Source organism: Pipistrellus hanaki (assembly GCF_964339955.1).
Source record: "Pipistrellus hanaki genome assembly, contig: scaffold_112, whole genome shotgun sequence".
NCBI classification, from domain to species: Eukaryota; Metazoa; Chordata; class Mammalia; order Chiroptera; family Vespertilionidae; genus Pipistrellus; species Pipistrellus hanaki.
In genome coordinates, this window is record NW_028182225.1 from 14126 (window position 1) to 38969 (window position 24844).

General features: G+C 73.9%; 1 protein-coding gene across 1 annotated transcript in view; it reads right to left on the bottom strand.

The window, feature by feature from the left end:
• The window catches only part of KIF26A (kinesin family member 26A), a 29142-nt gene extending 5144 nt beyond the window's left edge, over positions 1 to 23998 (bottom strand). Inside the window, 11 exon segments of the mRNA XM_084907474.1 lie at positions 371 to 530; positions 772 to 934; positions 1028 to 1199; positions 1336 to 1592; positions 1820 to 1913; positions 2735 to 2935; positions 3962 to 4145; positions 8148 to 8329; positions 14286 to 14717; positions 23338 to 23583; positions 23848 to 23998. Of these exon segments, the coding sequence (XP_084763600.1) occupies positions 371 to 530; positions 772 to 934; positions 1028 to 1199; positions 1336 to 1592; positions 1820 to 1913; positions 2735 to 2935; positions 3962 to 4145; positions 8148 to 8329; positions 14286 to 14717; positions 23338 to 23583; positions 23848 to 23889 (2133 nt within the window). The 5' untranslated portion in view covers positions 23890 to 23998.
• Between the last annotated feature and the right edge of the window lie 846 nt (positions 23999 to 24844).

The window sequence follows — 24844 nt, forward strand, 5'->3', positions numbered from 1 at the left end:
ACACTGCCCAGCCCTCAGCACCCTCCGGGAATCGGCGAGAACCGAACCAGGAGGGAGGCCAGCCCCGCAGCCCCTGCCCAATGCCGCGGAGCCGGGCCCAGACCCAGTCCCTCCGGCCACCTCCGCCCCTCCGCCCAGGGAGCGCCCAGCCGCCCACCCCGGCCAGGCCCCCGAAAGGCCGGTCTGCTCCGGCCCGGGGCCCAGGACACACGGGGAGTCCCTGGCCCCCGGGCTGTGGGACAGAGGCCTGGCGGGACCGGCCCGGCCCGCAGTGAGGGGGCGGCAGGCAGGACGGGGGCCCGCGGTGGGGGGGCGGCAGAGCGAGCCCAGGGCCCAGCCCGCGGTGGGGGGCGGCAGAGGGGGCACCGACCTTGCCCTTCCTCCTGCGCAGGCGGTGGATGCGGGCGGCCAGCTGTGCGGTGCTGAGCGTCTCGACGTGGTGGGCGGGGGCCGCGGAGACGTGGGCGATCATGGTGGTGTGGCAGCCGGGCGCCAGGGCCTCCCGCAGCAGCATGGTGAGCCGGTGCTCCCTGGGCCGAGGGTCGGGGTGAGCGGCGGGCCCAGCCTGGGGTGCGGGCCCCGTGCCACCAGGGCCCTGCCTGCATTGCCGGGGCGGGTCTGCCACCCGGGGTGCTGGGGACCCCTCCAGGCCTGGGCTACCGAGGCCCCTCAGGTGGTGGAGCAACAGAACGGAGCGCTCGGGCCGGACACGGGAACCTGCCCGCCCGCACCTGCCCCCTCCCCCCAGCACCGGCCAGAGGCCCCGCTCACCTGCAGGGCACGTGCTTGGCGCCGCTCACCAGGGCCAGGATGACACTGCCCAGAGCCGACAGGGACAGGCTCGGGGGACCTCCCGGGGCCTCCCCGCCCCGGCCGGGCGCCCCCTCGCAGCTGCCCAGGTCGATGAGGTGCAGGCGGCTGCGGCCCCCGGACACTGAAACCACAGGGCAGGGCGGGCGGGTGAGCCAGGGCGGCCAGACGGCGACCCCAGCCGACCCCTGCCCGCGGGGGCGCGGCGGGCACCTACTTCCGCCCTGGCCGCCCCTCTCCACGCGGTACTGGTAGACGTGCAGCGTGAAGAGCAGGTGGGAGCCCCGGGCGTCCGGGGGGCCGCCCGCACCGCGGGCCGCCAGCGCCGCGTCCAGGTAGAAGGCCGCCCTCTCGGCCGTGGGCGCCCGCAGCTCGCTCTGGTTCTGCAGCTGACGGGGCGGACACGGGCCTCAGTGCCCGGGGCCAGGACAAGGCCCCGCCCGCCCCCGGGCTGCCGCCCCCGCCCGCCCCCCGGGCCGCCCGCCCCCCCCCCGGCCCCACCCCCCGCCGCGGAGGGTGACCCACCTGCGCCCCGCCGGCGGGGTCCTCCCGCAGGTACACGCCCGGGGACTGCTCGTCCTGCAGGCTGCCGGCGGCCACCTCGGCCAGCAGGTCGCGCAGGCCCTGGCCGCACACCTCCACGGCGGACACGCGGACGGAGAAGCGGGTGCCCGTCCGCTCCCGGCGCTCGCCGATGAGCCGGAAGAGCCAGGCGATGGCGCAGGGCACGACGCCCAGGCTCTGGGGCGGGCTGTCCCTCCCGATCATGGTGTGGGACTTGCCTGGGGGCAGGCCGGCGGGTCAGGGCCCCGCACGCTCGGCCGGAAGGGCGCTGCCTCTCCGGCCCGGCCCGGCCTCCTCGGACCCGCTCCCAGGCCCGGCTCCCGCAGGCAGGGTTGCGGCTTCCTCCCCACGTGCCCGCCCCTGCCCATGGGGGACGCCCAGGCCCTCTGCCCGTCCAGAAACAGGGCTCAGGCACAGCGGAGCGGTGACGGGGGCACACACTCACCGAGGCCCGTGTGGCCGAAGGAGAAGATGCAGCCGTCGGCCCCGCTGACCACGGACTGCAGCACGTCGGCCATGCTGCCCGCGCAGACCTCGGCCTGCGGAGGGACAGGCAGGGCCCGCATCACGGATCCGCCACCCTCCCGCCACGTCTGCGTGCCCCAGGTCACATAAGGTGACCAGACGTCCCGCTTTTGGCGGGACAGTCCCGATTTTTAACCATTTGTCCTGCGTCCCGAGGCATTTTAAGAAAGTCCCAATTTTGCCGAGACCGGTTTGGCTCAGTGGACAGAGCGTTGGCCTGTGGACTCAAGGGTCCCGGGTTCGATTCCGGTCAAGGGCATGTGCCTTGGTTGTGGGCTCGTCCCCGGTGTTCAGGAGGCAGCTGATCGATGACTCTCTCTCATCGATGTTTCTGGCTCTCTGTCTCTCTTCCTTCCTCTCTGTAAAAAATCAATAAAGTATATTAAAAAAGAAGTCCCAATTTTACAATTTGTCCCGCGGGACAAATGGTTAAAAATCGGGTCTGTCCTGCCAAAAGCGGACACCTTACCGAGGTGGCCGGGCCAGCACACACAGACCCAGGACAGAGCTCTGTGCACAGAGAACACGCAGACGGGACACGGATGCACACGCAGCACGAACCGGCCAGACTCACAGCTGCCAGGCACACGTGGGTCACAGGGACCCAGACCGCAGCACACGCGTGGTCCGGCACACACAGGGCGCACGGGGAGCGATCGGGGCTCACGCACAGCCGGGGCCGGACACGCGGGCCCGAGAGCCCCCGGGGAGGTGGGCGCCGCCCTGGGACACAGCCCGGAGCCGGGCCGGCAGCCGGCGGAGCCCCGAGAGGCCGGGCGGCGGGAGGCAGGGGGCCACCCGCCCGCCGGCGCCCGGGTCTGGCCCGGCCGCTCACCTGCTCCGAGTCCGGCGGGAAGACGGCGTCGAAGGCGAACATCTTGGGGACGGCGGCGGTGGCCGCGTGCCGGAGGGCGCTGCCCGGGGGCCCGGCGGCCGGGTCGTACAGGGTCAGCTGCTTCCTCCGCGGGTCCACCTTCAGGAAGCCCGCGGCCTCGGCACAGCGCGGGGCGGGCCAGACCCGCAGCATGACCTTCACCTGGGGGGACAGGGGGGCAGCGGGCCGGCCTCAGCACCCCCTCCTCCCGGTGGGGGGCGGGCAGGGGCGGGCAGGGCTGGGGGAGACGGGGTGCAGGCTGGGCTCGGCGGGGACCCGCTCAGCAATGCAGGCCCGCACCCCAGCTCCGGGCCCGAACCCGGGAGGTCAAGGGGCAGGCAGAGTGTGAGGCTGGCACACAGGCATCGGACAGGATGGGCATCGGACAGGATGGGCCCCGGGACAGAGGGGAGACGGGGGACAGGGGGGGCGAGGCCCGGATAGAGGGCAGGCTTTGGACACCCCCTGGGCAGAGGGGCAGAGTGCAGGGACTGACCCCCAGACCTTGCCTGCCCTCGATGGGGGTCCGTCCACACGCCCTCGCGGACTCCAGGGCAGAACGGGGGGCCCCAGAGGCTCAGAATGTCTGAGAGCCAGCCCACCCCACACCCCACACACACCCCCACAGCGTGGCCCGGGGCCAGGACGGGGCGGCCGGATGGCGACCCCCCGCCCTAGCCCCCCAGATGTCTCAGTGCAGCCTCCCTCCCTGGGCCCCTCCTCCCTCCCGGCCAGGCGGAGGCCACGCCGGAGGAGGCGGAGGAAGGGAGGAGGCTGGAGTTGTGGCGAGATGCCCGGGCGCAGGCGGGGCCCTGGCTGCTGTGAGCCCTCGGACGGGGCGGGAGGAAGAACTCTGCGGCCTCAGTGGGTGTCAGAGCCTGAGGGCCGGGACGGCCGGGCAGGGAGGGCGGGCAGCGCAGGCTGGTCCAGTGCAGCCAGCGGGCGGCCGGGCGGCCTCTGCCAGTTCCCCAAACACGAGAACCAGATGCAGAGACGTGTCCCCGACCCGAGACGGCGTCCTGGAGGCTGGCCCAGCCCTCGGGGCGGGGGGCGGAGGCCGGGAACCATGGTGCCCACACCTGCCGGAGCGACCCCCACAGGGCTCCGTGCCCGGGCCTCAGTGTCCCCGTTGGTACCCGCCCGGGGTGGAGGCAGCAGCCGCCGGGCCCCGGTCACGCCCAGGCCTACCTTTCCGGCGCCGCGGGGCTGGTCCTGGGCCTTGGCGGCGGCCCTGAGCAGGCCGGGGGGCACGGGGGGCGGGCACAGCTGCAGGGCGCCGCTGAAGTCCGTGGGGTACGGGCAGGCGCGGGCGGCGGGGGCGGGCGGCGGGGGCGGCCTCCTGCGCTTGGCCAGGCTGAGCTTCTGGGCGGCCCTGGGGGACGGGGCGGGGGCTCAGAGCCGTCCCATCAGCGGCCCAAAGCCTCTGCCGCCCACGCCACGTCTCCCGGGGCAGCAGGGGCCTGGCCAGGTGCCCCTCCCCACCCGCCCGCTGCCCCAGACCTGCCCCGTGTCCCAGCCCCACAGCTGCTGGGGGAGCAGGACCCGCTGGCCACTCACGGGCCCCGGGCCCCGCGTGCTGACTGGGTCTCCCTGCGGTGCCCGACGCCAGGCCCCCCAGCCCCCCGGCCCCCCCTCTGCTGCCCCAGGCCCCTCAGCTCCCCAGTTCACTCCCTCTGCTGCCCGCCATTCTGGCCCCAGCCCCCAGCCCACTCCCTCTGCTGCCTGGCCCCCCGGCCCCCCCCCTCTGCTGCCCGGCCCCCCCTCTGCTGCCCGGCACCGCGCCTCCACTCGGTAAGACGGACCGCGTGCTGGCGGGCCCTCGTCTGTAACAGGCTTGTCTTTAAGAGGCCCCAGGGATGCTTTCCTCCCAGCGAGGTGTCATCACGGAAAATAAAAGTGAGCGATGACGCTGGCGGCTTAATCGCAGGGGCGGGGCCACGGGGGGGGGGGTGGAGTGCACCCCACGGGGTTCATCTGGGGCCCAGACCACACGGGGTGCCCTGGCCACAGCAGGTATCTACCGATTCCGGCCCGAGCCTCCTGCACACAGAGCCCCTGAGCCTCCCAGTCCCCCTGAGCCTCCCCATCCCCACGTCCCTCCCCGTCCCTCCCCGCCCCCCTGAGCCTCCCCGTCCCTCTCCATCCCCCTGTCCCTCCCCGTCCCTCCCCGTCCCCCGGATCCTCCCCGTCCCTCCCCGCCCCCTGAGCCTCCCCGTCCCCCTGAGCCTCCCGTCCCCCTGAGCCTCCCAGTCCCCCTGAGCCTGCCCGTCCCTCCCCATTCCCCCGTCCCTCCCCGACCCTCCCCGTCCCCCTGAGCCTCCCCGTCCCTCCCCGTCCCTTCCCGTCCCCTGAGCCTCCCCGTCCCTCCCCATCCCTCCCCCTCCCTCCCCGTCCCCTGGAGCCTCCCCCTCCCTCCCCGTCCCTCCCCGTCCCCCGGAGCCTCCCGTCCCCTCGTCCCTCCCCGTCCCCCTGCCGGACGGCCACACACAGGCCAAGGGCAGAGGGAGGCCTGGGCCTGACCTGAGCACGGGGGGAGTGGGCAGGGCGGGTGCTGAGAAGGCTGGGCAGTGACATGGTCAGGGCGGGTGTCGCTAGCAGGGCAGGTGGGACTAAGGAGACCTGGGCTGGGCAGGGGAGTTGGCCATCCCCCCAGAACCTCAGCTCAGGGGCCCCCCTGCCCACCCAGTGCCCAGCCCGGCTCCCTGCCCGGGACCCCAGCCACCATGGGTTTCGCTGCAGCTTCCCGCCACCCGCCCTGAGGGGGATTCAGAGGGGGGAGAAACTGTGGCCCCGCCCCTGCCGGGCACTGCCCAGGGCACCCGGGAGGATGGCAGCTGTGGGGAGCCGGGGCCGCCTCGCCCGTCCGTGCCCAGGCAGCGGTGCCCGCCCTGAGGGCCGCCGGCACAGCATCGGCTCGGCTCCCAGGCCGGCCAACAGCCAGGGGGCGGTGTGGCCCCAGCCCCACAGCAGGTCCCTGCACCCCAGGCTCGCCAGGGCCGGCCCGGGACGCCGAGGCTGCGGGGCAGAGCATCCTGGACCCACACCCCCGAGCCTCGGGGGGCAGGGGGCAGGGGGGCCCCTGGCCGACGGGGAGACCAGGGGACACAGGGGCCTCCGTCCAGAGGCCAGGACCGGGCAGGCGGCACAAGAGAGGCGAGGGCTCCGACCCTCTGGGACCCTCTGGGAGCCTCTGGGGCCAGGAGCTGAGCACAGACCTCGGCCCCGGCCCCTCGGCCCAGCCTGCAGCGCAGGGAGGTGTCCCCCCACCTAACCCCCCACCTCACCCCACACACACGCCCAGGCCCCGCCTGCGCAGGCCAGGCCGATCCTCTGAGGTCCTGCCAGTGCCGGTGTCCCCGCCCACGGGTGACCTCACTCGGTGCCCTCCCCCGCCAGGCCTGCAGGCTGAGGGCGGTGCACCCCCCTGCCCGGCCCCCGCGGGCTCCCACGGCTCCGTCACCACCAGGGTCAGAGGTGCGTCACTGAGCCGCCAGGCGGAGGCGCCCTCTCCTGTGATGCCAGCCAGGCCCTGGGCCCTGGGCCTGGGGTGAGGGCACTGCGGCCCAGCCTGCGGGGGGCTCTGCGGGACCCTCTGAGGGGCCAGGCCTGCTGCCCTCGAGCGCCCCCGCCGTCTGGGGACACAGACCTGGTCTCTGAGCAGCAGGGGTGGAGGCGGGGGCATGAACGCCCCCTGCACAGCTGGAGGCCTGGAGCGGGACCCGCAGGCGTGAGGAGTGCTGGGGGGAGAGGGGGGCGGGGGCGGGGGGCGGACGGCAGTCTGAGGGGCCTGGCTCGCAGGGAAGATGGAAAAGCAGGACCTTCACCTGCAGACAGGGCCCGAGGGTCCCTGGGACGCCGCCTCCAGGAAGCCCGCCCTGAAGCCCGGGCGATGCCGAACCTCCTGCCCTGAGCTCCGGCCACATGGCTGCGCCCCACCCCAGGCAGCGGCTGACGGAGCCAGGCGGGCGCGGCTGGGAGTGAGTGCGGGCTCCTGGCCGTCCGCCCGCCCTCGCTGCCAGCCGGACACCTCTCCCCGCTCGCCAGCCTGGTCCCACGCAGGCGGACGGACGGAGACACGCTTCGCCGTTTTAGAGAAACGTTACGTCTGCCCGGAAGGCGGGCAATGTCAGGCAGGCAGGCCGGGGGCGCGGGGAGCGGGGCCTGGGGCCGGACTCGCCGCAGACACGCGGGCAGCTCCGGCCGGCGTGGGTCCGCCCCGGGCCAGCCAGGGCCTCCTGAGGGCGGTCACCAGGCTGTGGACCCGGCCACGTCCCGGGGGAGCTGCCCCCCGCAGGCCCTGAGGGCCGGGATCTGCCCTCGGGGACTCGGGGGACAGAACCCCGAAGCGGGCGGCCCGGGTCCGGCAGCCCTCGCCCAGCCCTCGCCCGGCTGGCACTGCCCACATCCTCGGGTGGCGGGCACCCTTGGGTGGCGGGCACCCTCGGGCGGCGGGCACCCTCGGGCGGCGGGCACCCTCGGCCCCGCCCTCCCGCTCTGGTGCCCAGCCAGCGGGCAGACACCGGGAGGCGCTGCAGGAGGCTGCCGGCCCCCCTCCCCCACCCCGCTGAGCCTCGGTTCAGGAGGTGCCGCGGACAGGGACCCTGCTCCTGGCTGTGGGGCTGGGCCGCACCCCCGCCGCGGCGCCAGTTTCTATGGCAACCCCCCAAGGTCAGCGCGGCCTCGTGGGCTCCAGACAAAGGCGGCTCCGGGGCCAGGTCTGTGATGAGCCAACGCAGCCCCCGAACCCAGGCCTCCCGGAGGGTCCCGTGGCTCCCGGCCACCTCGGCCTGGCGGGCCCGCTGCCCACGGCCAGGGCAGACTAGGGGGAGGCCTGTCCCCCTCCCACAGGGTCCCAGCCCCGTCTCAGCCTTTATTTAGGGTGGCAGGCCCCGAGCCCCAAAGACACCCTCATCGCCCCCCCGTACCCCCCCCGTCAGGCCACGCACCCTGGGTCCCAGGATGGCACCAGCCCCGCCGCCGTGCGGGACTCACGGCCAGCTCCTCAGCGCCAGGCCGCTCCTGGGACGGCCGTGCTGGGCTCCTCACCACTCCCGCCCCGGAGCCGCAGGGCAAAGGCTGGCCCCTGCCTCCCATCCCCCCCCCGGCTCACACAGCGCCCCCGCCAGGCAGGCCTCCCCGCTGGTCCCCCAGGACCCAGACAGCCAGCCCCGGGCCCCAGTGGCGCCCACACGCCAGGGCCCGGGCCTCGGACAGGGGCCCCGGCTCCGGGCTGTGGGGCTGGGCCGCACCCCGTGCCAGCCTCCCTCCGGGACCCTCCCCGCTCACCCCAGCCCTGCCTGGCCCCGCAGATGCTCCCTCGGCCCCATTCCCCCCCCTCCCCACCCACTCCCTCCGGGGGCCCCACAGCACCTACCTGACGAAGAAGGAGGCGGCCGCCGCGGGGCCCGCCGCCGGGGGGCCGGGGGCCGGGGAGACCAGGGCGGTGGTGCAGGCCGCCCCGCGGCCCCACAGCCGGGACACGCCGTCAGGGCCCCCGGAGGGAGGGCTGTCGCGGACCGAGTCTGCCACCGCCACCGCGGCCACCGCCGCCTCCGCCTGCGGGAGAGAGCCTCGTGAGGGACGGCCGCCGGGCGGCACGCGCACTGCCACCCGGCCCGGCCCCCGGCCTCCGGCCCGCCCCGCCCCGCCAGCTCAGCGCACCGCCACCCGGCCCGGCCCCCGGCCCCCGGCCCCCGGCCCCCGGCCCCGCCCCGCCCCTGCCAGCTCACGGCACCGCCACCCGGCCCGGCCCCCGGCCCCCAGCCCCCCGCCCCGCCCCGCCCCTGCCAGCTCACGGCACCGCCACCCGGCCCGGCCCCCGGCCCCCCGCCCCGCACCGGCCCCGCCAGCTCAGGGCACCGCCACCCCGGCCCCCAGCCCGCACAGCCCCGCCAGCTCAGCGCACCGCCACCCCGGCCCGGCCCCCGGCCCCCGGCCCCCGGGCCCCAGCCCCCCGGCCCCCGGCCCCCCGCCCCGCACCGGCCCGCCAGCTCAGGGCACCACCACCCCGGCCCAGCCCCCGGCCCCCCGGCCCGCACAGCCCCGCCAGCTCAGGGCGCCAGGCGCTCGGCCCCAGGGAGGGGCAGGTGCCCGCCCGGGGCCTGACCCCGAAGCCCCTCCTCCATCGGGTCCCGGAGCCGTGGCCGGGCGGCAGGTTGGACGGACAGAGGGACAGGCCTCGGCCCCTCACCGGGCCGTCCGTCCGTCTGGGGGCCGGACGCGTCCTCAAAGGAGGCGGCGATAAATATTCGTCAGGAGCTAATGGCCCCGCGGACGGTAATGTATGAGGTTCCGTGCTGAAATACTAGCCTGGCATTTCCGCTAATTAGCTAAAATAAGTCCCGGGGCGGAGGACAGCCTCGTAACGAGGCACAAATGCGATTACGTGCTCAGGGGACGGCGCCAGCCACCTGGAGGCCCGCCGGCCGCGTCTCTGCACACGGCGGCCGGCCCCGGCCCGTGCCGGCGGCAGCCTCCGCCCGGCTGCCCGGCGAGGACCCCGCAGGCTGCCCGGCGAGGACCCGGTGGCACCAGCTCTGGAGGGTCTGCCCGGGGACACAGCCAGGGCCCGGGGTGGGGGGCCAGGAGGAAGGTTCTGGAAGGAGGTCCTGCCCCCTCGGGGCTGCTCCTCGCCGAGGGGGAGGGCCTCACTGCACCCATCCCGGCGTCAGCATGGCTTCCAGACCGCTCTTGGGCCGCGGAGAAAGCAGGCTGCCCGGGAAGCTCCCAGGAGCCCCGCCCGGCGGACGGGAGCCAGGCACCCCGTCTGGAGGCTCCACCGCCCCCGGGGCTCCCTGAGGGCTGGTGGCAGACACCGCACACCTGGGGGGCACTGCGCCAGCATGCGGGGCCTGCCGCCGACCTCCCCCGAGCCCGCCCGCCCCACTCCGGGCCATTCCCCGCCCGCCCAGTGCCCTGTCCCCTCCCCGAGCCGGGCCCTCTCCTCAGCTCCCACCGCTGTCTGCCCGGCCCTCCCTCTGCCGTTCTCCCCACGTTCACGGGCACCCAGAGTCGGGCAGGAGGCCCCGGAGCCGCCTGCACCCTGCCCGGCACCCGTGGGTGTTCATACACCTGACCTCCCAGAGCACACAGCCTGGAGGGGACACAGCAGACAGACCCGCCCGGGCTGGGGGGCGGCCCCACACTGGAGGGAAAGGGGCTGTGGGGCAGAGCGGGCACAGCGGACGGACGGGAACGTTCCAGAAAGGGGGTCAGGCAGGCCCTGGCCTGGGCACCGAGCTTGAGCTCTGACGAGAGCCCCGGGCCCCGCCCAGGGGTGTGGTGTGCAGACAAGGCTGAGGGCTGCGTCACGCCAGCCTCACCCCCGGGCCTGGGCTGCTCAGGGCAGAGCTGGCCGGACGGAGACCCACCGCGGCCGGGGCCCTGGTGCCCACCAGCTCCCACCGGCCCCAGGAGAGGGCCCACACCGCAGCCCAGGCCGGCGGGTCAGAGGGCAGGCGGAGGGCCGCACCCGCCTTCCAGTCCCCAGCCCCCACCAGCCCAGCCGCGCTGCCGGCTCCTGCGGGCACCTCCGCCCGCCGCCGGGAGTGCAGCCCAGCGTGCTGCGCGGCCGGGCCCACACTGACCTGTCCGGGCATCCCGCCTGCCTCGGCTCCGCTGCCCGGCCACGGCTCCGGCCCCTGGGACAGCCGCCGCCTCCTGCCAGAAGCAGAGCCGGGCATGCCAAAGAAGCCGGGGAGGGGTGGGGGGAGACCACAACACGGGGATGGAGGCGGGGGGGTGGGGGTGGTGGCAGGGGCCGAACAGAAGATGTGATGGAGGCGCCGGGCAGCAACGAAAGAAAAGCGAGAGGAGAGCGGAGAGTGAGGCCACGTCCAGGGGGCCTGCCGGGCAGAGGGGCCTGCCAGCGCCAGCCAGGCCTCCGGGTGCCCACAGGGGTGCTGAGGTTCCACGGAACACGGTTTGGGAAACACCATGCTTTAAGCCATTTCCTAGGGGGCCCCTAGGCCTGACGTCCACCTGGGTCTGGTTCTGGCCTGAGAAGGGCAGTGGGCACCGTCCACACCCCCGGGGGTTCTTCGGGCCGGGAGGGGGTAGGAGGGACAGGGCCTAAGGGGCAGCCAAAGGGACCTCGCAGGCACAGAATCAGCCCCGCACAGGCCAGTGTGGCACCACTCAGGGGGCGTCTGCCAGGCATGGGGGCCCCAGTGGGGCAGCCCCGGCTGCTCCCTCAGAGCTCCGCCTGGTCACCCCGAGGGCCCCCAGCAGGGATGGTCCCGCAGGCTGGGTAAACTGAGGCCCAGACTGGGGCACCAGCAATGGGTCACATTGGAGAGGCAGGCCGGAACCCACACACAGCCCATCCACACCCCACCGTCCCAGCCACAGCCCTGAGGAGAGTGGGCACCCGCCAGGGACCCCGCCAGGGCTCACCGAGAGGCAGGGACACGAGCAGACTGGCATGGGGTGCAGCAGGAGGGGCGCCCCGAGCCTGTGCCCGCAACCTCTGAGGGAAGAGGAAAACCCTGCCTCCTCCTGGGCCTCCACCAAAGTGACTTCCCCTCTCAGCCAGCAGTCACAGCTGATGCGGCCCCTCCTCCAGGGAGCCCTCCGCCCTCCCCCCATCCGGGCCGGCCTCCACCAGCCCCGGCCCGTCGCCGGCCGGACACCCTCTGCTCCAGGTCCTCCCGCGACGGTGGGCCCTGGGACCCCAGGCAGGACCTGATCTGCACCCACGGGACTCGGAAGGTCTGCCTGGCCCGCCGGCCTGGCCCGGGCAGCAGCCAGCCACGTGTCCCTCCCCCACCCTGCCGTGTGACCTCCAGCCTCTGGGGGGCGGAGGCCAAAGCTCATCGGCACCCGGCAGCTTAGTGAGGGCGCAGGGCCCGGCAGCATCTGCCCAGCCGCTGTGGGCACGGGGACACACTCAGTCCACGGCGTGTCCCGGGGAGCGGGCTGGGCAGGGGTCTGGGGTGGCCCGTGGCCACTGCCCGCACCCTCAGGCAGCTGTGCGGGCGGCGGGCGGCTGACAGTCTGGGGCAGTGGTCGGCAAACTCATTCGTCACCAGAGCCAAATATCACCAGCACAACGATCGAGATTTCTTTGGAGAGCCGAATTTTTTAAATTTAAACTTCTAACGCCACTTCTTCAAAACAGACTCGCCCAGGCCGTGGTATTCGGTGGAAAAGCCACACTCAAGGGGCCAAAGAGCCGCGTGTGGCTCGGGAGCCGCAGTTTGCCGGCCACGGGTCTGGGAGACGCCAGGAGCCGCACCGGACCCTCGGGAAGTGGAAGGCCCCGGGAAGGGCCGAGCTCTGAGCCGCCGACAGGGGTCGCGGCTGCGGTCTGACCGCGGCCCTGGGTGCCCGAGGGCTGCCTCACCCGGACGTGGCTCCCCAGATGGCCGTGCCCACAGCTGGACCCCAGCGGCCCCAGGGCCGGCTCCTGGCCACAGAACCCCGGATGCCCTGGGCCCTCGGAGCCCCGGGTCCCACCTCCAGAGACCACCCCTCCGGCAGGGCCGGCGCCTCCTCCAGCACCCCCTGCCCTCCGGCCCGGTCTCCCCACCCGGGGCCAGATGGGCCCCCACCAGCCCAGACCCGTGCGCCCCGTGTGACGGGCCCTGTTGGGGGTCACAGCACGTCCTCCAAAGGGCTCAATGCCACTGCCCAGTGCCAGGGCCGCCGGTGCCCGGTGCCCGGTGCCCGGTGCCCGGTGCCCGGTGCCCTGGCTCAGGGGAAATCACCTCATCGGAGTCCTCGCATCCTCTTTACGGTTCTGATAATCCCCCCATCGACCGCCAGGGCTGCCGCCTAATTATAAATCCATTCCCCCCTCCGGAGGCGGTCAGGGGCCGTAAATGCCCCCGTTATGGGGCAGTGATCACGGGCAGGGCCGCCGGCAGGGCAGTGACCCCACCGGGCACGGACTCCGGCTACACCAACCCCGTTCCCCCCACTGCAGCTCACAAACCCCTCTGCCCCGGGTGCCCCGAGAGCAACCCCAAGCCCTTTCCGCCTGGCATTGGAGGCCCCGGCCAGACGGGCACGTGGCTCCCCCCAGGTCCGGAGCCCCCCGACTATCTCCAGGGGCCTCCGCCGTCCCCACACATCCTGCACTGGGCCGCCCTCTCCGGCACCACCCTCTGGGCCCAGACCAACGCCACCTCCTCCAGGAAGCCCTCCTGAGCTGCTTCCCCGCCTGGGCGCTGCTGCGGGCACATCCCTCCCGGGACGCGGTGGGCGGGCTCCCGCTGCCGGCCTCGCCCACAGACTGCGGGAGGGGAGGATACTGCCACGCCGGCCCTGGGCGCCTCGTCCCCACGGAGGCCGGTTCAGGCCCCGCTCTCCCCATGGCTGTCCGCGCCCCGTCCCCACGCCGCCGGGCGCCGGCTCAGGACAGCCGTGGCCCGGGGCCGAGGCTCAGCAAGGCCAAGACCCCCCAGCCACGCTGACGTCCATCCCCATCCCGCTGACCTCAGAGGGGCGGAGCCTGGGGGCGGGGGGGCAGGGCACTGAGACTGGACGGGCTTTGCCAGTCGCTGGACCTGCCCTGGTGCCCCGCAGCCCGCCGGGCACAGCCCCCGGGCACACCGGCGGCGGCAGACGCCTGCCCGCGGCCCCGCCTCAGACACCGGCTGGGCGAGCGTGTGGGCGGCCTGTGGTCTGGAAGCACCCAGCGATGTTCCCACGCCACCCTCTGCCCGGGGCTGTGGGTGGGCGGCCACAGCGGGGCTCCCAGTGGCCCTGCACACAGCTGTGCAGCCCAGGCCCCTCCTCTTCCCCTCCCCAGCCCTGTCCCCTCAACCCCCCTCTCCTGACCCCCATGGCACCCTTCTCCTGGAACCCGAGCACAGAGGACACCGGGAGAAGCCGCGCCAGCAGAGCGCCGTGGCCCTGGGAACGCTGGGTACCTGCCCCTCCCCACCCCCCGCCACCACCCCCCCGCCCCAGTGGCTTCACCTCGGACTGCGGGTGACCCGGGCAGGGCCCTCTCCGGGAACACAGGCCCAGGTCCCCGGCCCCGCGGGCGCAGGGCTGGTTCCCGAGGCCACGCCCCTGCTGCAGGGACGGCCTGGTGGCCAGCGGGGGCCGGGGGGACAGGCGTCCGCTACGACTGAAAAGAGGCCCCGTGGCAGCGGCCCAGAACCCCCTGCACCCGGCTCACGTCCCCTGTCCGGGCAGGTCTGGGTCCCCCGGCCACGCCCTGCGGGCAGCCTGGCCTGGCAGGAGAGCTCGGGGGGCGGGGGGGGGGGGACCCTCCTCATGCGGGAATGTCGCCCCGCCCCCAACCCCGAGAACAAGGAGCTGACCTCGTCCAAGGAGGCCACGGGGCTTCACCAGCCACAGTGCCACCACCCGCCCCCACCTGGCGCTGTGCGGACCCACCGTGGCCTGGCGGGCAGACTGGTGGCCTCAGGACTGGCCCGGGCCGCCCCATACCCACGGCCCGGCACCGCCGGTGAGGCGTGGAACACGGCCCCCGGGGAGGGAACCCGGCTCGAACCCCCGCCTGGCGGAGCCAGGGCCGCAGCCACCGCCGGGCACTCACCAGGCAGGACGGGGGCAGGATGCTGTTGACCCTGGAGACGCTCCACACGCCCTCCAGGCACTGCTGGGCCTGGATGGTGACCGTGCTCAGCGCCCCGCCCAGGCCGGCCGGCGCCACCGACACCTGCACGCTGGGCCCCGCGGCCCAGGCCGGCTCCTTCCTCCTGTCCGGCCCCCCTCTGCCCGGCGGCCTCCCGGCGGGGCCGGCCGCCGCGGGCCCATCGCTCGGGCCGGTCATGGGGCCGGGGCCTCCGTGGGGGGCGTCGGTGTGCTCGCGGCCGGCGGGCGCCGGCAGCAGCCGCAGGGCCTCCCGGGTGAGCGGGTGCAGGTGGGCGGAGCAGACGGTGCAGCGGCGCTCGGCCTCCGGGGGGCAGGATGGCGGGGCCCCGGGCCCCGGGAGCTTGTCCAGCAGCAGGGCCGAGAGGCAAGGGTCCTGGGGAAGAAGGGACAGTGGTCAGAGCCTCACCCGTAACCGACCGACCAGCCCGGACGGTCTCCCTGCGCCCGCCCTGCAGGACAGCAGTCACAGGCCCAGGTGCCCGCACGGCCCCCTGCCCGCTCCTACCGGGCGCGCTCTCGCTAACGAGGCGTCTGCGTGCCCCCGACCACCAGGCCACGCGGCTGAGAAGCAGCCAGGAGGCCACAGAGCCGGGCAGACGCCACGGGTCCCGGGCCGTCCAGGGTCAGCGCCCCAGGGCCCCGTGGGAAGCCCCGTCTGGTCCAGAGCCACAGGGGCTCCCCGGACCAGCCAGGCGGGCGGGCCTGGCGCCCGGACACCCTCTCGCTGCCTCTGCGAAGGCCGGGCCGTGGGGCCGAGAGGAAGATGAAATGGGGCCGGCGTCGATGTCCCGGCGGGTCCTCGGCATGAGCCGGCTGCCGGGCCGCAGTGCCAGCGCAGGGAGGCCGGAGCAGGGCTCAGGCCCACCCGGGGGCCGTGCTGAGTGGCGGCTGCCCCCGCCCCTGGTGTCAGAGAGGGCTAAGAACAGCAGCAGGCGGGCCGGAGGCCCCTGCCCAGCCCGAAGGTCAGGGAGGGCTTCCTGGAGGAAGTGCCACCTCTGACCGAACGATCCTCACTGGAGGGCCCACTCTGCTCCTCCACCCCCACCCGACTCTACTCACCACCTCCCAGGGCTGTAGGGGTCGGGCCGGGGTCTGAGCCCCTTCCCCGACCACAGGGGCCCGGCCGAGGCAGACCCTCCAGCAGACACGGCCACGCCCACCCGGGCCCTCCCGGCGCTGACCCAGCAGACGGATCCTGAAGGCGGCCCGTCTCCCAGTCGGCCAGCTGGCCGCCTCGTGGCCCACCCGGCCCCTGGCCCGGACCCGGGGCCCCGGGCCCTCCCCCCACCGCAGCCCCGGCCTCCCTCCTCCCTGGCCGCAGGCACCCTGCTCACCACTGGCCACACCCCCGAGCGATGGCCCGCGAGCCCAGCTGCCCTGCTGGCCACAGAGGGCCCAGGGCCCCTACACACACCCCCCTCGGAGCCTGACCGGGCCACGGGGAGGCCTGGGAGGCCGGGCCGGAGCCTCTGGGAGCCGGGAGCCTGGCTGGGAGCAGTGGCCCTCCCTGCGGCCGCCGTGGGGAGAGGCAGGAGGGGGCGAGAGCATGGGGGGGAGCATGGAAATGGCTGGGGCCCCAGATGGAATCCAGACGCGGCACGCCCCCCATTTCCCAGGTCCTGGCTCTGATTACTCTGGTTTTTCCACTCAGCGGGAGGCACGGTGGCGGCTGGGCGAGGGGAAGTGCCTGCTAGAGCCATTAACCCGACTTGAAAGGCGGCCCAGCCCCTGCCCGCCGGCCCCGCAGCCATTGTTCCCGGCCGCGGCCTGTCTCGGGGACCTCGGCCCCTAGGGGAGCCCCAGCCCCCCTCCACAGGGCACCGGGAGGAGGCAGGACGGGGCGCTGACCCGGGAGCCCACCGCAAGCCGCCAGGCACGGGGGAGGCGACAGGAAGCCAGAGCAGCACACCCACCCGCCCCCACCCCCACCCCCGCCCCCGCCCCCAGCTGTGTGTGAGGAATTCAGACAGCAGCTGTCAGCAGGCCCCGCCCCCCAGGCCTGGGCACTGATCAGAGGCCCTGGAGAGTGGGGAGCACCGTCACAGAAAGACAGACCGGGCAGCCTGGTCTCCCCACACCCCGCCGGCTCCCACCAGCCCTTCCCTGACAGCCTCAGGCACGGGGGGGGGGGGGGGGGGGCATGATCAAAGCCCAGCCCCGCACGGCCCCCCTGGCTGCAGGCCTGGCTATGGCCCGGCCCTAGGAGGGCCAGCTCTCCCGCTTTGTCTCAGGCCACACTCAGAGCGCCCCCCCCAGACTTGCCTGGGACATGTGAGCCCACCCTGAGCCTCCGGGCAGGCCGGGCAGTGCCCCGCAGGGTGGGCCCGGCACCCATCCCCACCCCTAATCCCCCAAACTCCCACCCCCCAGGAGGCCGGCACCTCAGAAAAAGTCATCACCGCTGCAAATGTTACTCCTCATCTCCTCCCTGTGACCTGACTGAGCAGATATCTCACTCGCATTTGAGAATGTTTTTCTTAATTTGATTCAATTAAGCCTCGTGCACCCCTACCTCCAGGCCACCCGGTGTTAGGGAGCCAGCCCCCTGAGTGACCGTGCTAGCCAGCCGGTCCTGGCTCTCTAAGTTGCTCTGATCCCTCCATCTTCCCAGCTGGCCAGACGCTCCTCCAGCCCGGCCCCGCCCGCCCGTCAGCCCCTGGAGCTGACCACACCCCACCGAGGCCACGGAGTGGGATAGAGGGGTCCGCTCCCCAACTCAGAGAAGCCCGAGACCTCAGGGCTGTGGCACACCCTCTCCCATCCCGGCACCCCGTCTTTAGAAAGGGGGCCCCAGAACCCAGAGGGAGGGCCCCTGGGGGGCAAACGGTCCGGGTGCCCGGCCCGGAGGAGTGCCCGAGCCCAGGGCCCCTCCCTGGTGGGGGTGAGCCTGCAGGTGGGGGTGAGCTTGGGTCCAAGCTAGGGTCCTCCCCGGGAGCCCCTCTGCCTTACCCCCTCCCCCCAGCTCAGCCCCTGCCCCCTCCCCCCAAGCTCAGCCCCTGCCCCCCTCCCCCCAGCTCAGCCCCTGCCCCCCTCCCCCCAGCTCAGCCCCTGCCTCTCCCCACAAGCTCAGCCCCTGCCCCCCTCCCCCCAGCTCAGCCCCTGCCTCTCCCCCCCAGCTCAGCCCCTGCCCCCCTCCCCCCTCCCCCCAGCACAGCGAGCAGAGCCAGCAGTGACCCCGCAGCCGCTGCTTCCGGAGTTGACAACAGGTCCAGGAAGGACCCCTGCCCCGGCCAGCCCCGCCCCTGACTGCTGCCCAGGCCTGAGGACATTCCGATGTCGCGTGCAGCCTGGCTGGGCTGGGGCAGGTCAGGGGTCAGGGCTCAGTTTTCCAGCTGGAAACCGCCTGCCTGTGGCCCCGGCCCCTCCCTCCCACCGGCATCTCACCTCCCTCCCAGCCCGCCCGAGGCCGGTTCCACGGACCCAGAGACCCACAGCGGCCGCCCTGCCCACAGCCAGGCGCCCTGTCCCACATCCCAGCCCCTCAGCCTGGGCCCGGGGCTGACCCAGGCTCCCTCTCTGCCAGGGGGCACCGCCCAGCCCGCCCAGCACTGACCAGCACCGTCCCCACGGCCCTGTGCCAGCCGGCCGGGCGCGCAGGGCTCACACTGGTGCATTGAGACCCCTCTCCTCAATGGGGCCCCTGTCCTCTGCCCCATGCACTGAAGGCCCGGAGCTGCAGGCCAGAGCCCAGGCCTCACGAGGAGGGGGAGGGGGCAGGGGCTGGCCTCCCGGGGACCCCGCCGCTCCGGGGAGGGCTCGGCGTGTTTCGGGCCTGGACTCACCAGACTCACCTCAGCCCAGCACCGTGGGCGCGGGGTGTGAGCCTGACCCCGTCTGACATGGCATCAGCAGACTCCCTCCACCGGGGCTGGCACCACCCATCACCCACCGCCAGGCTGCCCCCGGCTCCCACGGCCCCTCAGACACCCACCCCCCTGGGAACTGCCCCACTTGCTGGCTGCCTGGAGCATGCCCCCTTGGCAGATGGGGGTTCAGAAAGGCTGACACTTGGCTCGGGCCACACAGCAGAGTTGGAGCTCAAAGTGTAGGAGGCGGAGGAAGGGATGGGGCCAAGGAGCGGACCCCAGGGACAAGCCGGGAGGGCTGGCTGAGCCGAGGGCGGCCATGGTGGGGGGCACGCTGAGATGGCTGGCCGACGCACCCTGGTTTGGACAGGCCCAGGGTATGGGGCTGGTGGGGTCCCGGAGCCGGTGCTGGGCTGTGGCCTGGCACCGAGGGGGCCGGAGGACCTGGCCCTGGGAGGCCATCCTGCAGCCCACACCCTGAGCCGGGCGAGAGGCAGGCCCAGTGCCTGGCACGGCGGCCTGGCCTGGCGCTGGGCATGAACACCCTGAACCCGCCAGCCCCCGCGCCTGGCTGAGCCGCTCCCCGCCCACAGAGCACCAGGCACTTCCAAGACAGCCCTCAAGCCACCCAGCCGCGGGTGACACAGACGTGAGGGCGCCCCTAACCGGGGCAGTCAGTCCAAGGACCTGCTCTCACTGAGGCTGAGACCCCGGAAGCAGCGGCAGTGCGGGGGAGCGGGGGGGAGGAGAGAGGGAGGGAGGCCCGGGGCGCAGAGCCTGGGGGGGACAAGGAGGACCGGCCTGGGCGCCCGGCCGCTGCCACTGGACCCTGACCAGGGGTGACCCAGCATCAGCTCCCACCCCTCCCCCAAAGGAGGGGACACCCATGGTGCCCACACTCTCCTGGGCAGAGCCTGCGGCGGCTCCGGGGACCCAGCACGGACTAAAGACAGGACCCTCGGCCACAGCCTCATCAGCACCAGCAGGAGGGACGGGCTCCACAGACACTGAGACAGGCCACGGACAGAGACAGGCCACGGACACTGAGACAGGCCACGGACAAAGACAGGCCGTGGCTGGTGGAGCTGTGAGCCTCCTGGCAGCAAAGGAAAATGGAAACTAGACTCCTTGCTATTTAAGAGAAGACCCAGCTCACCCTGGCTGGCTGCTCAGCGGTTAGAGCGTCAGCAGGTCTCAGGGTCCATTCCTGGTCCAGGGCATGGACCTCATTGCAGGCTCAATCCCGGGCCACAGTCAGGATGGGATGCGTGTGGGAGACAACCAATCATGTGTCTCTCTCTCGCATCGCATCGATGTTTCTCTCCCTCTCTCCCTCTCTGTCCCTCTTCCCTCCCCTACACTCTTCCCAAAAAACAACGGAAAAAAAATCCCCAAACCCCAGGCCAGGCTCCGAGCAGCCTGAGGTTCAGGGGTGACCTCCCTCCCTGACCTCCTCCTCTCAGCAGAGGGACAGCCAGGCCTGTCAGAGCCCAGGTCCCTGCTCAGCCCACCGCCGACGGCAGCTGGGCTCCTGGGCCAAGAACCCAGCTCCTGGCAGCGCCCGCCCGCCTGGCATTCCGAGGCCCCACCGCCGCCCTGGCTGAGGCCCAGAGGGCACCCCCACGGCCCTCACCCCGAGGCCCGGGACCAGCCACAGATGAGGAGAGCACAGGAAGCCGGGGACAAGGTGGGTCCCGGGGACGCGGGGCCCAGCTGGAGAGGGGCCGGCGGAGGTCACACGGGTGGGGAAGCCAGGGCCTGGCCAGCTGCCCCGCTCCAGGCAGGGCCGGCCCCCGAGTGGCCTGGGAGCCCGGAGCCTCTCAGCTGAGTCACCCGGTCCCCTGCCAGCTGGGAGCCTGCCCGGCAGCCCCGGGAGCCGCCCTTCACACCTCCGCTGCTGAGCCTGCCAGCACCCGCTCGGCGGGTGCCCCGGAGCCGAAGGCAGGCCCGCGGCCCTGGTTCCGGGTGGTCCCCGGAGCTGGTGCAGCTCAGGCCGGACGCCAAGCAGCTGGGGTGGGGGCGGGGACGCTGACCGGCCCGGCAGCACGCGGCCAGGGCCAGCTGGCTCTGCCGCCCCTGCCCACCTGGGCCACAGCCACCAGACGGCAGGCCCAGGACCCCCCACCACACACACAGCCACGCCCCGGTGAAATCCGGTGAAACCGCAGTGGGCGCGTGGAGAGGCCGGGGAGGCCTCCGGGGAGCGGACAGCTGCTGGACCGCCAGCCCCAGGCCAGGCCCGGAGCCAGCGGAGGAGGGGCCTGGCCTCCAGCCCCAGGGCCAGGCCAGGTCAGCCAGCACCTCGGGGCAGCAGGACGAGACCCCTGCCAGACCCCGGAGGGGGAGGGGGAGGGGGAGGGAGACCCGAAAGCGCTAAATGAGAATTGATCTAAATGAGAATTGATCGCGTTGCCCAGGGGGACGCTAATCAATTCAGCACCTGTATTGACACCTCGCCTGTCTTGTGCCGGATGTGGATGTCACTGCTCGGGGCTCCAGAGGAGCCGCCTCCAGGAGGGTGCATCTGGGTGGCAGCTGGACCAGATCCCCCAGGACCCGCCCCCATGCTGCCAGGAGCAGGCTGCAGCTCGGGGGGGGGGGGGGGGGGGGGGGGGGAGGGCTGGACTGGCCGGGCTGCCCTGGGGTGCACTCAGCAGAGCAGGAGGAAGGGCTGGAGGGGGAGCCTGGGTGCATGTGGGGGCCCAGACTCTGTGCTGTGAGGTCACAGAGAGGCGGCCAGAGGGCCTGGGTCCCCTGCCGCGGTCAGCTGCCCCGGGGCAAAGGGGAAACCAAGGCAGGCACCGGGCGGAGAGCACCGGGCGGGGAGCACAGGAGACAAAGGCTTTGCACCCAGGCCCACTCTGATCCACACCCCCACCCGCCCGCCCCGCGCCCGCCCCGCCTCGCCCCCAAAGGCCCGTCACAGACCCTCCAGCCACATCAAAGGGCCAGGGGTGCCGCCGCCTGTGCTGGGCCCTGCCCGGCGGATGCCCCTGTGTCCTGGGCACAGAGAGGGAGACGGAGGCCCAGGGTCTCGGGTGTGCTGGCAGGAGGGTGGGCGGGGCCCATGGGGTCTCCCCGAGACCAGCCTGGGCCTCTCGGGCCGCCCCGCAGCGGGAGCCCAGCAGCCCGCAGGACACCGGGGACCCGGCGAGCTGACAGGCCCCCTGGGCTGAGCGCTGGCCTCATGAAGTCATCTCCTGAGGAGACGCGCCAGGCCCCCAGGGAACTCCTAGAAGCAGGCCTGTGTGCTGGCCCGCCCCTCCCGCTGCCCAGCCCTCCCTCCCCACCAGCGGCGGCAGCTGCGTGTGCGTCCGTCCATCCGGACACGCCTCCCGCTCCCGCCTCCCTGAGGAGGCCCCGGGCAGGCCGGCCGGGCTGCAGGCTGCAGGTCAGCGGGACAGGGACACACCCCCAGGCCCCGTGGCCCAGGTGCCTCAGCGCCCCCTGGCCGTGGCCCTGCCCCCTCCTCCCTAGACGAACAGCGGACAGGGGCCCCCCTGCCCCGCACAGCACCCTGCAGGGTGGACAGCACTCCCAGACCAGCCCCTGAGCTGCCCGCCTGACACAGGAAACGGGGGAGGGGCTGCAGAGCAGGAACAAAGCCTGGGGCCCCGGTCTGCCTGGTGGGTGAGCGGGAGGTGGGTGAGCGGTGAGCAGGCCACGAGCAGGGGCGGGGTGCACCCACCTGGCACCGGGGCGTACCAGTGTGGAAGGCTGATCTCAGGAGCGGCCAGGGGAGGGGGAGGTCTGCAGAGAGAGACCACCAGACACCCGCCCCCCAGGGACCCTGGGATTGACCAGTGGCTGGTGTGGCCTGCAGCTCTCTCCACCAGAACCCCCCGCCCTGGACCAGCTGGCCCGGGGCCCAGGGCCCAGGCAAAGCCGCTGCGTCAGAAGCCCCTCCTCTCTGGCAGGACGCTTGGGGCAGACAGGCCTGGGAGTGTGCCCTGAGCACGCCCTCCGGAGGGCCTGAGGCCGCCAGCTCCCTTCAGCCCGGCTCAGCCTCCTGGGCAGCGCTGGGCACCGCTTCACCCCGTCACCGCGGAGGGGGAGTGCGGCCCACCCAGGACGGGCGAGGGCCCCGCCCCCTGCCACTGAGAGAGCCCAGGGCAGGAGGCAGACTCACCCCACCCGCCTGCCCCAGGGGCCTGCCCAGTGGGGACACACAGGGACACACAGGAACGGGGGACTCCGGGAGTCAGGGTCTCACACGCACACACACCCCGCCTGCTCCAGGGGCCTGACCAGCCGGGGACACACAGGGACACACAGGCACCGGGACTCCGGAGGTCTCTCTCTCTCTCTCTCTCTCTCTCTCTCTCTCTCTCCCCGGGGACACACAGGGACACACAGGCACCGGGACTCCGGAGGTCTCTCTCTCTCTCTCTCTCTCTCTCTCTCTCTCTCACACACACACACACACACACACACACACACACACACACCCCGCAGGCCTCTGGGGCCTGCCCAACCAGGGACACACAGGGACACACAGGCACCGGGGACTCCGGGGTCTCTCTCTCTCTCACACACACACACACACACACACACACACACACACACGCCCCGCCGGCCTCCGGGGGAGCTATATTTAGTTCACTGGGGCCCGGCCTCCGTCCCAGGCTGAAGGCCGGGAAGGGCTTCCTCTGCAGACCCCCACCTTCCCTTCGCCAACTTCCGGGGGCATTGTTCCTCGAACAATAGTCCCGCTCCTTCCAAGGCCCGGCGAGCCCATTGACTGCAGGGTGCCCCCCACCCCACCCCCACCCCAAGACCCAAGCCTGGGGAAGCCAGGGGCCCAGCCCCTCACTTCCCAGATGGCTGGCGTGTCCCACACACAATTCTCATCCAAGGAGCTAGGAGGGGCCAGGCAGGGAGGGGGCAGGGGGAGAACCCTCTCTTTCCAAGCCTCCTGCCCCAGCTGTGCAACTTCCAGACCCTGGACAGAGGCCTCCAGGGCACCATCACCCGGACACCGCGCTGCTGGCAGGGCAGGAGCTGCCCCGCCTGGGGGGAGTCCCTGCCCTCGCCTTCCCTCTCCCCCCAGACTGACCCGGCTCCAGCTGCAGCAACGCCCCCCCCCCGCCCCACCCACCCCCCAACTCCCACAGGAGGTTGCAGACGGGGAAACTGAGGCCCAGAGGGAAGGGGCCGGCCCACACCCGGGCACGGTGGGTCACATACCCGGAGGGGCGTCCCGGGCCCGCTGACCAGCTTCCAGGCCTGTCGCTTGAGCTCCGCGAGCTTCGTGTGGCAGTGGCGGCACCAGCCCCCGCCGCCGGCCGCGTGGCCCTGCTCGGCGCCCGCCCCGGCGCCCTCGGGGGCAGGGCGGCTGCCGCACGGGTCCTGCGCGGGGCCGGCGGGCCGCCTCCTGCCGGGGGGCAGGTCCAGGGGCTGCGGCGGCTCCCGGGCCGGGCCTGTCTCCGCCACCTGCGGGAAGTGAGTGCGGAGGGGCCGTGAGCCCGGCTCGGGGACCCCAGTCCCGGCGCGACCGCCCCCCCCCCCCGCCCGCCAGGGACACTCCGCAAAGTTGGGGCCCGCCGCCCACACCAGGGGCCCGGAGGGGGAGCCCCCAGCAGGAGCCCCGCAGCCCCCAGCGGGCGCCCGCACCCCGCGACCGCCTCTGGGTCTGGAACTCTGCGCCGCGGCGCCCCCGGCCCGCCGCCCGCCCGCCCGGCCCGGCCCGGCCCGTACCGCGGGGCGCGCCGCGCACAGGGGGCCGCCGCGGCTGCCCATGGCGTCCGGGCGCGCGGCTACGGGCCCCGGCCCGGCGGCGCCCCCATGGCCCGCGGCCGCTCCGGAGTTGGCGGCGCGGGCGGCGGAGTGGCGGGCGGGGAGCGCGCGGGCGGCGGGCGGCGGGCGGGCCGGGCCGGGGCGGGGCCGGGGGCGGGGCGCTGGGAGGACGGCCCGCCCGCCCCTGCCCTGGGCCGGGGGGTGGGAGGAGAGGGGACCCCGCCCCGCGCGCGCCCCTCCCGCCCCAGGACCCCACCGCCTCCGGCCGGGCCGGCTGGGCGGGGCGAGGCCCGGGGCGGGCGGGGCCGCTCTCAGACCCGCGGACGCGCCCGCCCCGGCGCCTTCCCGCCCTTTTGCGGGGACACGGGGTCTGCGAGTCTCCGCGGAGGCGCAGCGCACGCCCCGCGCCCCGGCCCGGGAGGTCTTCCCAAGTCACCGAGGAGGCGGGACGAGGAGGGGCCGAACCCAGGCCCCAGAGCCCCAGCCGCCTCCTCCTGCGAAGCCGGTGCACGCACTCCGCGTGGCGCCGGCCACGCGCGGCGAGTGACTCCGCGGCGTGCGCTGCCCCGGCCGGGTCCCGGGTCCCGCGTGTCTGCGGCCGCGCGTGTGCGAGAGGCCGGGTGCGGGAGGCCGGGTGCGGGCTGCGCCCGGGGCGCGGGGGGCGGGGCGCGGCGGCCCGGGCTGCGCGGGACCTGTTGTCCGCGGCCGGCCGGCAGATGGGCGCTGAGCTCGGCCAGTTGCTCGCGCTCCGGCTCAGCCCGCGGAGCGGCCGCCGTCCCAGGCGGCGGGGTCCCGGTCCCCGCTCCGGTCCGCCCGAAACCCGGCCGGGCTGGGCGGGCCGGGTGCCGCCTTCCCGTGCCGCGAGCGCCCCCTGCCGGCCGCCGGGCTGGAGCGGGGCCGGCGCCGCCGCTCCAGGGCGCGGAGCGCTCCGGCCGGGGCTGGGGGCCGGCTCCCCGCG